Here is a 12,446-nt window from a genome sequence, read left to right as displayed (position 1 = left end):
GGGGCAGAGGGAGAGGGAGAAGCAGACTCCCTGCTGAGCGCGGAGCCCCGATGCAGGGACCTTTGCAGGGGCCATTGGGGTGGGGGGTTTGAGGCGGGCCCAATCCCAGGACTCTGAGATCATGACCTGAGCCAAAAGCAGACACTTAACCAACTGAGCTACCCAGGTGCCCCTAAAGTCTGAACTATTAAACATGTTATTCATGTCTTTCATGATCTGTCTTCTTAACTTTTCTTTCAGTTTCTCCCCATTCCCTCTTCACATACACTCTATAAAGAGAAATATGTACATGAGTGGGGGACAGGAAACTGGTGGGAATGGAGGTGGTCTTGGCCAGATTGAATAGCTTGTACATAAATTAACAGATAGAGGCTTCTTTAGCAGAGAACAGTGAGGTAGAAGCATCTGCAGTACCAGGTTGTAGAAAACAGATACTATTCTGGGAATTTACAATAGAATCACTACCCTGTTGTGTATTAATAGTTTTATTAAAGCATGGCTTGGGTCTATGATCTGAGGCAAATTTTTAAACCTCCCAGAACCTGTTTATTTATATGGGAAATGAAAACACCTACCTTATAGAGTAGTTGTAAGATAACATGGTAAGGTACGTAGGATAGTGGGTGGTATTTAGTAGCTACTCAGTAAATGTTATCTACTATTATTTCTATTAGAATTAATTTTCTTTTTTTAAAAATTAAAAGAAAAGATTTTATTTATTTATTTGAGAGAGAGAATGAGAGAGTTAGAGAGCATGAGAGGGGGGAGGGTCAGAGGGAGAAACAGGCTCCCCGCTGAGCAGGGAGCCTGATGCGGGACTCGATCCTGGGACTCCAGGATCATGACCTGAGCTGAAGGCATTCGCTTAACCAACTGAGCCACCCAGTCGCCCTAGAATTAATTTTCAATGGTAACTCTATTCTAAACTTACTTCCTTCTACTTTCCTTTTGTAGCCCTTTTCCAACCAGTAGGGACTACTTACTAGTTCCTGAATAGTTACAGTATTCTCAGTCATGCCAGTTCCCTTGTCTGCAATTCCATTTGCCCTTTGCACTTCAGGTTTCTTTCCGTTGACATCTTATACTCACCCTTCAAAGCATAACTTAAAAACCACCTTTTCTGTGGTGCCTGGGTGGCTCAGTTGGTTAAGTGTCTGACTCTTGATCTCAGCTCAGGTCTTGATCTCATAGTCATGAGTTCGAGCCCTGCGTTGGGCTCCCTGCTAAGCATGGAGCCTACTTGAAAAAACAAAACTAAACCACCTTTTCCACATGGCCTTTTGTGATCACTCCAATTGAAAGTTCTCACTTTAGGGGCGCCTGGGTGGCTCAGTGGGTTAAGCATCTGCCTTCACCTCAGGTCATGATCCCGGGGTCCTGGGATAGAGCCCTGCATTGGGCTTCTTGCTGAGCAGGGAGCCTGCTTCTCCCTCTTCCTCTGCCCCTCCCCCCTGCTTGTGCTCTCTCTCTTTCTCTCAAATAAATCTTTAAAAAAAAAGTTCTTACTTTATACTTTTTAATGCTTAATTGGTTCTACTCTCGAGGCCTTGTCTGATTAAGCACTAGGTACTGTCTGGTGTTTTAGTTATTTATATATATAAGTTGCCCCTGCTATCTGAAAGTAGAGTATCCCTGTCCTTTTTGTAAGCCAAAATGGTGAAAAGCAAAGAAGCAATTACCATTCATTTATATGGAAAATTTTTTGAGTGTTCCCAGACCCAAAAAAATAACCACTCTTAAAGCTTTTCTGATATCTTAGGACACATCTAGCTAATATGCACAAAAATAAGTCAAGACAAAGCACAGATACTGATAGACACAGTTCAAAGCTATGGTGACTGGATGCTGAGATGCTGAGTGTAGTTCCCAGGAAGGAGCTTGGCGGTGTCACCCTATCGCTGCTCAGGGTGTTTGCCACCTCTGTAATGGCTTGCTGCCAAACAGATGCTGAGGGTGCCTGGGTGGCTCAGGTGGTTAAGCATCTGACTCTTGATCTCAGCTCAGGTCTTGATCTCAGGGTTGTGAGTTCAAGCCCCACGCTGGGCTCCACGCTAGGCTACTTAAAAAAAAAAAAAAATTAATGGCCTACCTTCTCAAAAAAAAAAAAGGAGAAAACCCACAAACAAATGTTGAATGCCATTTTTGCTTCTCAGTTTTTTCGTAAAAGTGCAAATCCTCTTCAGATTTATTTCAGTTAGTGAAAATAGGCATAGATGGTCCCCAGTTCATGATGGCTTGATTTACAATTTTTCTGACTTTACAATAGTGCAAAAGCTATTATGCATTCAGTAGAAACTATGCTTTGAATTTTAAATTTTGATATTTTCCTGGGCTGGTGATACGTAATACCATACTTTTCTTGTGATGGTGAGAAGCAGCCACAGTTCATAGTCAGCCATGCAAGCGTGAGGGTAAACAACCAATACACTTAAAACCATTCTGCAACCAGTTTTTCACTTTCAGTACAGTATTAAATAAATTACATGAGATATTCAACACTTTGTAACGCGGTAGGCTTTGTCCTAGATGATGTTGCCTAACTGTAGGCTGATGTAAGTGTTCTGAGTACGTGTAAGGTAGGCTAACCAATGATGTTCTGTGGGTTAAGTGTATCAAGTGCACTCTCAACTTACAATATTTTTAATTCACTATGGGCTTATCAGAACATAACTGCATCATAAGTGAAGGAAGATCTGTACTAATGTAGGTCTTTTTTAAATAAGCGAAGTGGCATAACTCGAACTTTTGAAAAGCGGGGGATACCTGTATGTCTTGTCTCCCTAAGAATTGTGTATTATTCTTCTTGGGTTCCTTTCAGTTGCTAAACCCAAACCTTATACATGATTAGCACTCAGTAACCTTGATAGATGTTCACAGAGCTAATTTGAAAATTATTGCTGATACCTAAATCATTATACTTCATCCATAAATGGTGATCATAAGGAATTTCCTTAGTGGTACCAAACTATAGTTGTTTTTCCAAAGTTTTCTACCCAAGAAGTATTAATGGAGTACTGACTGTACTAATGTTAGAGAGAAGTATAAAAAAGATGAGAAATACTGTCTGGCCCTTGCAAATCTGCTCAGTATCAGATTTTTAAAGATCTGATTTGCCTGAAGTCAACAGATGCACACTACTAAAACAAGTGTATCTTGTTTTATACCAGATGGGGTGTAATTCCAAGGGCTTGGAAGATAAGGATTGAGATGGAATTGGAACTCATTGCTTTGTCTAAAGTGCTTATTATTATTATTTTTTAATCAAAAGACCTCTTTCTGACATTAAGTAAATAGATAACCTCCTTTTGGATTTTGTATCCAGAATGAAAGGAATATCATTTACTGCAAACAGGAAGGGCCTGTTTGTAGAGCATTTATCCTGTTTGCTCCTTGGTTTCTTTGTATCTTTTCCTCTGGTTACCCATCTTATTATTTGTAACAGGAAGAACTTGGCTGCAGGTATAACAGATTTGTCAGGGTGAGTTTGAGCTTTTAGTAAATGGTCCATAGGTTATTTTCTTTCTGTTAGTTTTTGTTTAATTCTGATCAGCCTCAGAGCTAACTGGAGATACTTGCCTGGTTTATTGTTTGCATTTAATATTCTCTCTACTCCCATTCCCCTTTGCTTTTGTGGCGCTTACTAATAATGTTGCTACCCATGAGTGCATGGCTGGAAAGAACATGCGTGAAAGCTTTCCTTAATAATTTATTTTTATTTTTCTTTGTATACTCTGAATTGTAGCATCTCTGCTGAATACTAACTACATTGTCTGATTTCCTGATTGTTTTCCTGCATTTAATATATGATATTACCTAAAGTTGGTTTCAGTATGTTCCTTCCAATAGAATTCTTTTGCCCTTCTGCTTGTATGTCTGTTCCTTATACTGTGCTCTAATCCATTTTTTACTTACATTCAGTTTTTTACATATGTCCAATTATGTGGCAAAATGTGTCAGTTTTGCACTGATAGATGTTATTCTCTAATTCGTTATTCATGTCTCTTTTTTATTTAAAAATATTTGTTGAGCACTTAATACCTATCAGACATTTCTACGTATTTGTGAGCTTCTGCTAAATAAAACAGAGACGCTGCCCTCTTGTGTTATATATTCTATTATGGAGGGCAGACAATTCATAAAAGAGAAAAAAGAAAAGTAAATAAGCAAGGTAATTTTAGACAATAAGTGCTATGCAGAGAGTTAAAATATGGTGATTTGATAATGTCTTGGTAGCTAATTTTTTAAAATTTGAGTATAGTTGACATATAATGTTATATAATAATTCCGCTATTTAGTGTTTACACAAAGGAAATGAAAATACTAATTTGAAAAGATACATGCACCCCTATGTTTATTGCACCATTATTTACAATAACTAGGATATGGAAACAACCTAAATGTCCATCAATAGAGAAATGGATAAGGAAGATGTGGTAAATATATATAATGGAATATTACACAGCCATAAAAAGGATGAGCTTGTGCCATTTGAGATAACACGGATGGACTTAGAGGGCATTATCCTAAGTGAAATAAGTCAGACTGAGAAAGACAATACCATATGACTTCGCTCATAAGTGGAATATAAAACAATAACAAAACAACAATGAATGAATAAACAAACAAAAAGCAGAATCAGACCTATAAATACAGAGAACAAACTAATGGTTGCCAGAGGGGAGGAGGTTAGAGGGTTCGGCAAAATGGGTGAAGGGGAGTGGGAGATACAGTCTTCCAGTTATGGAATAAGTAAGTCACGGGATTAAAAGACACAGCATAAGGGATACAGTCAATGATATTGTAATGGCGCTGTATTGGGACAGACGATAGCTACACTTGTGGTGAACATAGCATAAGGTATAAACTTGTTGAATCACTTTATTCATATGCCTTGATCATTTATTCCTAAATGTGTCAAAGAGATGATACCAGTGGAGATACCAGGAACACTGATTCTGGGCAAGTGTCATGACTACTTGGACAATTTGGAATTGCCATAGCTCTATAATCAGCATTTTCAGTTACCTTTTGATTAAGCAACAAAAAGAATTCTGAAAAATGTTAATGGTTCTGCTTCTACGTTTAACAACGTGTTGCATTCTTTGCTTCATTCATTAATTCAGCAGGCATTTGTTGAGCATTTACTGTATCAGGTATTTTTCACTGTTCATATTCTACTTTCTAAAAGTAGCATTTTGCCATCTTTATTTCTTAGGCATTTTGAGTATGTTCCAAAAGTAATAGTGTTTTTTTATGCTTTGCTACTCAAAGAGTGGTCATTGGGCCAGCGGCATTGGCAACATCTGGGAGCTTGTTAGAAATGCAGAATCTCAGGCTCCATTCCAGACTTGCTGAATCAGAATCAGGATTGCTAGGTGATTCGATGCACATTAAAATTTAACAAGTACATATATAGCGTATGGATGGTTACCATCTGTGTGTGTGTGTGTGTTTAAAACAATTGAGTACTTTTACTCATTCAGCTACTTTCTTAGAGACTCCCTTTCATGTGAAAGCAGTTACAGGAATATCCTTAGACAATCTTTTCTATTTTTAAAATTCTATGAAAAAATTATAAAACACAGGAGTAAGTAAATACTCTTCATTTACAGAAAGATGCAAGTAAAAGACTGTTAGAAGTGGAGCTTAAGTGGTTTTCATATCTGCTAAAATTTTCACAAAAGATTTGTAATTTTTAAAAATAGGTTTTTATGAGAGACCTTGCTGCAAAGTCTGCTGTATGGGAATTTTTTTTTTTTTTCTTAGATTTTATTTATTTGACAGAGAGAGAGACAGCGAGAGCAGGAACACAAGCAGGGGGAGTGGGAGAGGGAGAAGCAGGCTTTCCGCAGCGCAGGGAGCCCGATGTGGGGCTCGATCCCAGGACCCTGGGATCATGACCTGAGCTGAAGGCAGACGCTTAACGACTGAGCCACCCAGGCACCCTGTATGGGAAGATTTTAATACAGAAGTGGTTTTGGTACATTTTCCATAGGTGAATGATAAAGTCATATCTGAAACCCATGGAAAATCATGCTTAGTTCTCATCTTGTCCTCTCTTTATTTTTGCAAAGGAAGTATGAAGTAAACTGATGCTCTCAAATCAAATTATTACTCTTCTAGAATAAATAGTAGTTTGATATCTAGGTTTTCTTTCTGGTTGTTTGATTACTTAGAGATTAAAGAAAAAGACTTTTGGAAAAGTCAGTTGGCTACTCCTAATGTGAGGAGGAACTGACGACAATTTTATTTCTTTTATTTAAGTACAAGTGTACCTCACTCAAGGGTAACAAATTAGAATGTAGATTTGTCAGTAATGTTTTAAGTAGTGTTTATAAAGACTGAATTGCATATTTTATTAGCACAGAGTAATTTTTATGACTTACTAAATGAGAATAGAAAATGTGCTTTGGTGAATTTTTTATTAAAGCTTAAAATATTTTAATATTTTTATTGCTTAAAATAGTTGCCAGGAGAAATACATCATAGGTAGAGAGAACAGCAAGTGCAAAGAGCCTGAGAAGGGAATGAGCTAAATATATATAGTTCATTAATTTGGATTGTGAACATTCAAATAAAATTACTTCATCTAAATAGTGTGAAGCAGATGTGAAGAGAATGTAAATGCTACTTTTTGAGTGGAGTGCTTTTAAGTATAGCGGTGAATCAAAGTGTGAGATCATCAATAGTCAACTTTATTTTCTGGTGTGACAAAAGTTTCTTGTGTGTTGGTTATTTTTTTTTTTTTTAAGATTTTATTTATTTACTTTAGAGAGAGAGAGAGAGCATGAGCAGGGGCAGGAGCAGAGGGAGAGGGACAAGAAGACTCCATGCTGAGCACAGAGCCCAACTCGGGGCTCCATCCTAGGACTCTGAGATCATGATCTGATGCTTAACCAACTGAGCCACCCAGGCGCCCCTGGTTATTCTTTAGTAAACTAGATGTTTCAATTTTCTTTGGCTATGATTGTGAGACCTGACTAATAATACTGGGATTTTGAGATCAAGAGACTAGAAACCCAACAATTTTGAAATATGTGAGCTCTATAGCCTGCCTTCTCACTTTTGCTCTCAGCATTTGCTTTCTAAATCTGTCTTCTCTAAACTTTATTTTCTTTTTAAGATTTTATTTATCTGAGAGAGAGAGAGACAGAGATAGCAAGAGAGAGAACAAGCTGGGAGGAGAGAGAGAAGCAGACTCCCTGCTGAGCAGGGAGCCCAATGCGGGGCTTGATCCCAGGATTCTGGGATCAGGGTCCTGAGCCAAAGGCAGATGCTTAACCTAATGAGCCACCCAGGCACCCCTAAATCTGTCTTCTGTATTTTGTTTCTTTATTTTTCTATTTTTCACTATTGTAATAACTTCACTGTCTACACTTAAAAATGCCGAGCATTGAAAATCATATTTTTCAGAAGGAAAAAAGGTCTTAAGGAACTTAAAGGAAGATACTTCTGCAAAAGACTGTAATTTAGTATTATAACATGAAAATTTAAGGATTTTTTGGTGATTATTTTAATCATATACTTGTCACTGTTGTCTGATAAGTGATCAGAATTCTGCATTTGCTGTTCTTAATAGAGAAGTCTATGCATTCTAAGAAATATAAAGAAAAAGAACAATAAAGAGTTGGAGACCTTTTAATCTCATCATTTCTCGCGGTATAGAGACATTGGCAAAGGATAATTCCTGCAAACTTTGCACCTTTATTAGATTGATACCCTCAAAGCATAGTATACAAATAATATCTTTTTTAGGAAGGATAAAATGGTATTTGCTATATACAGTTCAGTGCATTGAATTTGAAATATGCATTTCACTAAGTTGGCCTCAGGGGTAAGGTAATTTCTCCATGTGCATATATTTAGCAAGTCAAAGCATTAATAATTTATTCAGGATGTATAGGTGAGATATTTTTGTATTTTAATGGAGAGTCTCATGCTTAATGGACTGGAGTACTATCTGTTGGTGATTAAATACCCAAATATTAATTTTGGCACACTTGACATGATTTAGGGTCTTGCCTACAGTAATTGGTTTTGATTATAAGAGCTCCCCTTTTCTGTCTTTTTAATAGCAACATCATGACAACAGAGAAGAGTTTAGTGGCTGAAGCTGAAAATTCACAGCACCAACAACAGAAGGAAGAAGGTGAGGGAGCCACAAATTCAGGCCAACAAGAAACTCAGCTGGAAGAGGCTTCTCAAGAGGCAGCTGAGGGTGATAATCAGTGTGAGCAGAAGCTGAAAACATCTAATGGAGATACTCCTACACATGAAGACTTAACCAGAAACAAGGAGCGGACATCAGAAAATAGGGGCCTGTCACGGCTGTTCTCCTCATTTCTCAAAAGGCCAAAGTCTCAGGTTTCTGAGGAAGAAGGCAAAGACGTAGAGTCAGCTAAAGAGAAATGTGAAGGAGGTCAGAAAGAGATAGAATTTGGACCCAGTCTTGATGAAGAGATCATTTTAAAAGCCCCAATTGCAGCTCCTGAACCTGAACTCAAAACAGACCCATCCTTGGATCTTCATTCATTAAGCAGTGCAGAAACACAGGTAAGGATGTGCGAATGTGTGGGAGGTGTGTAATGAAGACAAGTTATACAGTTTATTTTTCACTTAATAACATTTGGTGTTATTTCTTACTAACCAGTTGACTTAGGCATTGATAGGAATAAGTAACATGAAGCTTTGGAATTTCTGTTGTAAAGAAATTGATGTAGTCAATGGAAACTTGACTTTTTAAAAGATACACTCTATACATTTATATTTACATTTTATAAATCAAAGAAAACAAAATGAAAGAAAAGTATTTATCAAATGAGTTTATTCAGGCTATGTATTAGTTAGCTGTGATAATAGAAAAAGTCTAAGATTTTTAATGGCGGGGGGGAAGTTACATGGTTTAAAGTTCATTTTGTTGGAATTATTAGGAATGGGACAGTTTATCTGCAAACGTGGTCCTTTTATGAAAATCCTCAAAAAAGCCATGTACTAGATTCAAGCCATCCAGAGGTATGTGCTAGGTTTGAGCCATCCCTGCCTTATTTTTATTGTTTTCTCCAACCAGATCATATTACCAGAGTGTAAGTTATAGATAAGGAAGGCTAACTCTTTATATAACCTTTGTAATATACAGTAGTCTGGGGCCTTAACTGTCAGTTATGCCTTGCTATTCAAAGAGTGGTCATTGGGTTAGCAGCATTGGCAACCTCTGGGAGCTTGTCGGAAATGCAGAATCTCAGGCTCTACTCCAGACTTGCTGAATCAGAATCTGTATTTTAATAAAGATTTCTGGGTAATTTGATGCACATTAAAATTTAACAGTACATATATAGTATGTACTAAACATGAGTTGTGAATTTATTTATTGTCCAAAAAAACATATATAACTGAAACTATTTTCTAGGAATCCCATTTGCTTTTAGCCTTAATACCTACAAATTAAAAACTATTTTAAAGGTGTTTTTATTTCTGAAGCATGTGAGCATTATTTGCTTTTTTTTTTTTTTTAAAGATTTTATTTATTTATTTGACAGAGAGAGACACAGCGAGAGAGGGAACACAAGCAGGGGGAGTGGGAGAGGTAGAAGCAGGCTTCCCACTGAGCAGGGAGCCCAATGAGGGGCTCGATCCCAGGACCCCGGGATCATGACCTGAGCCGAAGGCAGACGCTCAACGACTGAGCCACCTAGGCTCCCCGCATTATTTGCATTGTTAAAAGTATAAATCCTATATGTTTTTGTTATAGGTCTCAGGTTTGGGCTACACGGTTTTATTAGATTTTTCTAAAAATATTACATGTATTTCTAGAAATATTACTTGTATATTAAAAGTGGTAACAGTAAAATTTAAGATAAAGTTGTAATTACATACTTGCTGTTTGTGAAACAAAGTTGAAAAGAAGATTTACTGTATAGTGTAATAGTTTAGCATGCAGGCTCTATGGGGCACCTGGGTGGCTCAGTCAGTTAGCGTCTGCCTTTGGCTTAGGTCATGATCCCAGAGTCCTGGGATCGAGCCCCCCATTGGGTTCTCTGCTTACCGGGGAGCCTGCTTCTCCCTCTCCCTCTGCCTGCTGCTCTGCCTAATTGTGCTCTTTCTCTCTGTTAAATAAATAAATAAAATCTTTAAAAATAAATAAATAAACATGCAGGTTATGAAATCAGTCTAGAAAATCAAAGCTGAGTGACACTTTTGCTTTATCAGTTTCCTCCTCTGTGCAGTAAGGATAAAATTCACCTCCTTTGGCTATTAGAGGATTAAACAAGATAAACATGCAAAGTTCTTAAGACATTGCCTGCCAGTCATTAAATGTTAGTTATTATTACTCAGTTAATCAACATGAACAGTAAAGGCAAAGAAACCCTATGTATCTTAATATCATTAATTTTATTTTAGAAATACCAAAAGAGTTAAATTATATTACCTTTCAGGAAGGCTTTACTTTGAGGAAGTTTTTAACTGCCTTTTTTCTCCTCTGCTTTATGTAGGGAAAAACCCATATTTTGTTTTAGTTAGCATTTGAATCAGGGCTAGTCTGTTTCATCTAAAGATCATAGCATTTGTATGAAGTTGAAACAGATGATGGACGAAGTTAATTTTAGATTTAACTAAAGTCTCATTCATTGAAACTTTATCAAATCAGAATTGCGATAAATTGTATACAGGTGTTTATATATAAAGAAAAAGAAAATAAATTAGTACTGTTAATAAATTTCAAGGAGCTATTGTTTAAAGGAGAAAACTATTTTGGGCTTTTTAGAAGCTAGTAATTATAATCAAAACCTTGTGGATCAGAACCTTGTAGGTAAAGGTTTATTTGACCATTTTTCTATATGTGTGATAGTTTCACTCGAGTGGTCCTTTTCTATCGAGGTTTGTATTTTATTTGATTTGATTTTTTTAAAGATTTTATTCATTTGTCAGAGAGAGAGAGAGCTTGTGTGAGTGAGCACACAAGCAGGGGGAGTGGCAGGTAGAGGGAGAAGCAGGCTCCCCGCTGAGTAAGGAGCCCAGTGCGGGACTCAATCCCAGGACCCTGGGATCATGACCTGAGCTGGAGGTAGACGCTTAACCGACTGAGCCACCCAGGCGTCCCTCGATCCAGGCTTTTTAAAAAGTAAGTTTGTATCATAGGACTGTACCATTCTTTATGTATGTACCTTGGATTTTTCGGAAGCCATACATCAGTTTTTAATGTTTACTTATTCATTCAACAAGTATTTATTGAAAACCTACTATGCGTGCCAGGCCCTGGGCTGGATATCATTGGTACAATATGACAAAGAGGTTTAAGATCATGAATTCTGGAGCCAGACTGGTATGTAACTTATTAATTGAATGATGCTGGATGAGTTACTTTAACTTCTCGGGCTTCAGTTTCTTTCTTTTTTTTAAATTTTAATTCCAGTATATAGTGTTATATCAGTTTCAAATGTACAATATAGTAAATTGACAGTTCTATACATTACTTAGTGCTCATCATGATAAGTGTTCTTGATCCCTTTTACCTATTCTTTTTTTTTGCAATTGGATTATTTTTATTTTTTTCATATCATAAACTTAATTTCTTTTTTTAAAATTTTATTTTAATTCCAGTGTAGTTAACATGCAGTGTTATATTAGTTTGAGGTGTATAATATAATGATTCAGCAATTCCATATGTTAGTGCTCATCACGATAAGTGTGCTCTTAATCCCCCATCTCCTAGTTCCACCATTCCCCACCCCCACCAACCATCTGTTTGTTCTCTATAGTTAAGAGTCTGTTTTTTTGGCTTGTCTCTCTTTTTCTTTTCCCTTTGTTTGTTTTGTTTCTTAAATTCCACATATGAGTGAAATCATATGGTATTTGTTTTTCTCTGACTGATTTACTTTACTTAACATTGTATTCTCTAGATCCATCCATGTTGTTGCAAATTTCATTCTTTTTTATGGCTGAATACTATTCCGTTGTAGATATATACCACATCTTCTGTATCCATTCATCTATCGATGGACACTTGGGCTGCTTCCATAATTTGGCTGTTGTAGATAATGCTGCATTAAACATAGGGGTTCATATTCTTTGGGTAAATACCCAGTAGTGCAATTACTGGATTATAGTATAGTTCTATTTTTAACTTTTTGAGGAAACTCCCTCTTGTTTTCCACAATGGCTACACCAGTTTGCATTCCCACCATCACTGCACAAGGGTTCCTTTTTCTCCACGTCCTTGTCAACACTTGTTGTTTCTTGTGTTTTTTATTTTAAAGATTTTATTTGTAAGTAATCTCTACACCCAGTGTGGGGCTTGAACTCACAACCCCAAGATTAAGAGTTGAGTGCTCCACCGACTGAGCCAGCCAGGCACCCCGTGTTTTTGATTTTAGCCATTCTGATAGGTGCGAGGTGATATCTCATTGTGGTTTTGATTTACAATTCCCTGATGAGTGATGTTGAGCATC

At 37.0% G+C, this 12,446-nt stretch overlaps 1 protein-coding gene across 20 annotated transcripts in view; it reads left to right on the top strand.

Annotated features, from left to right (window-relative positions):
* EPB41 (erythrocyte membrane protein band 4.1) overlaps positions 1 to 12,446 on the top strand; it is a 195,126-nt gene that overhangs the window by 78,670 nt on the left and 104,010 nt on the right. For 17 of the 20 annotated variants that reach the window (XM_078073534.1, XM_078073533.1, XR_013448300.1 and 14 more), the window contains one exon: positions 8,076 to 8,553. In XM_078073534.1, coding sequence (XP_077929660.1) covers positions 8,083 to 8,553 — 471 coding nt within the window. In that variant the 5' untranslated portion in view covers positions 8,076 to 8,082. Of the gene's footprint in view, positions 1 to 8,075; positions 8,554 to 12,446 lie in introns of those variants that run through there. The other 3 variants (XM_078073541.1, XM_078073527.1, XM_078073525.1) reach the window with 1 other exon arrangement.

The sequence above is a fragment of the Halichoerus grypus genome, chromosome 5, assembly GCF_964656455.1.
Source record: "Halichoerus grypus chromosome 5, mHalGry1.hap1.1, whole genome shotgun sequence".
Lineage (NCBI taxonomy): Eukaryota > Metazoa > Chordata > Mammalia > Carnivora > Phocidae > Halichoerus > Halichoerus grypus.
The sequence above is the reverse complement of the archived record's forward strand: the minus strand, read 5'-3'. Positions and strand labels throughout refer to the sequence as shown.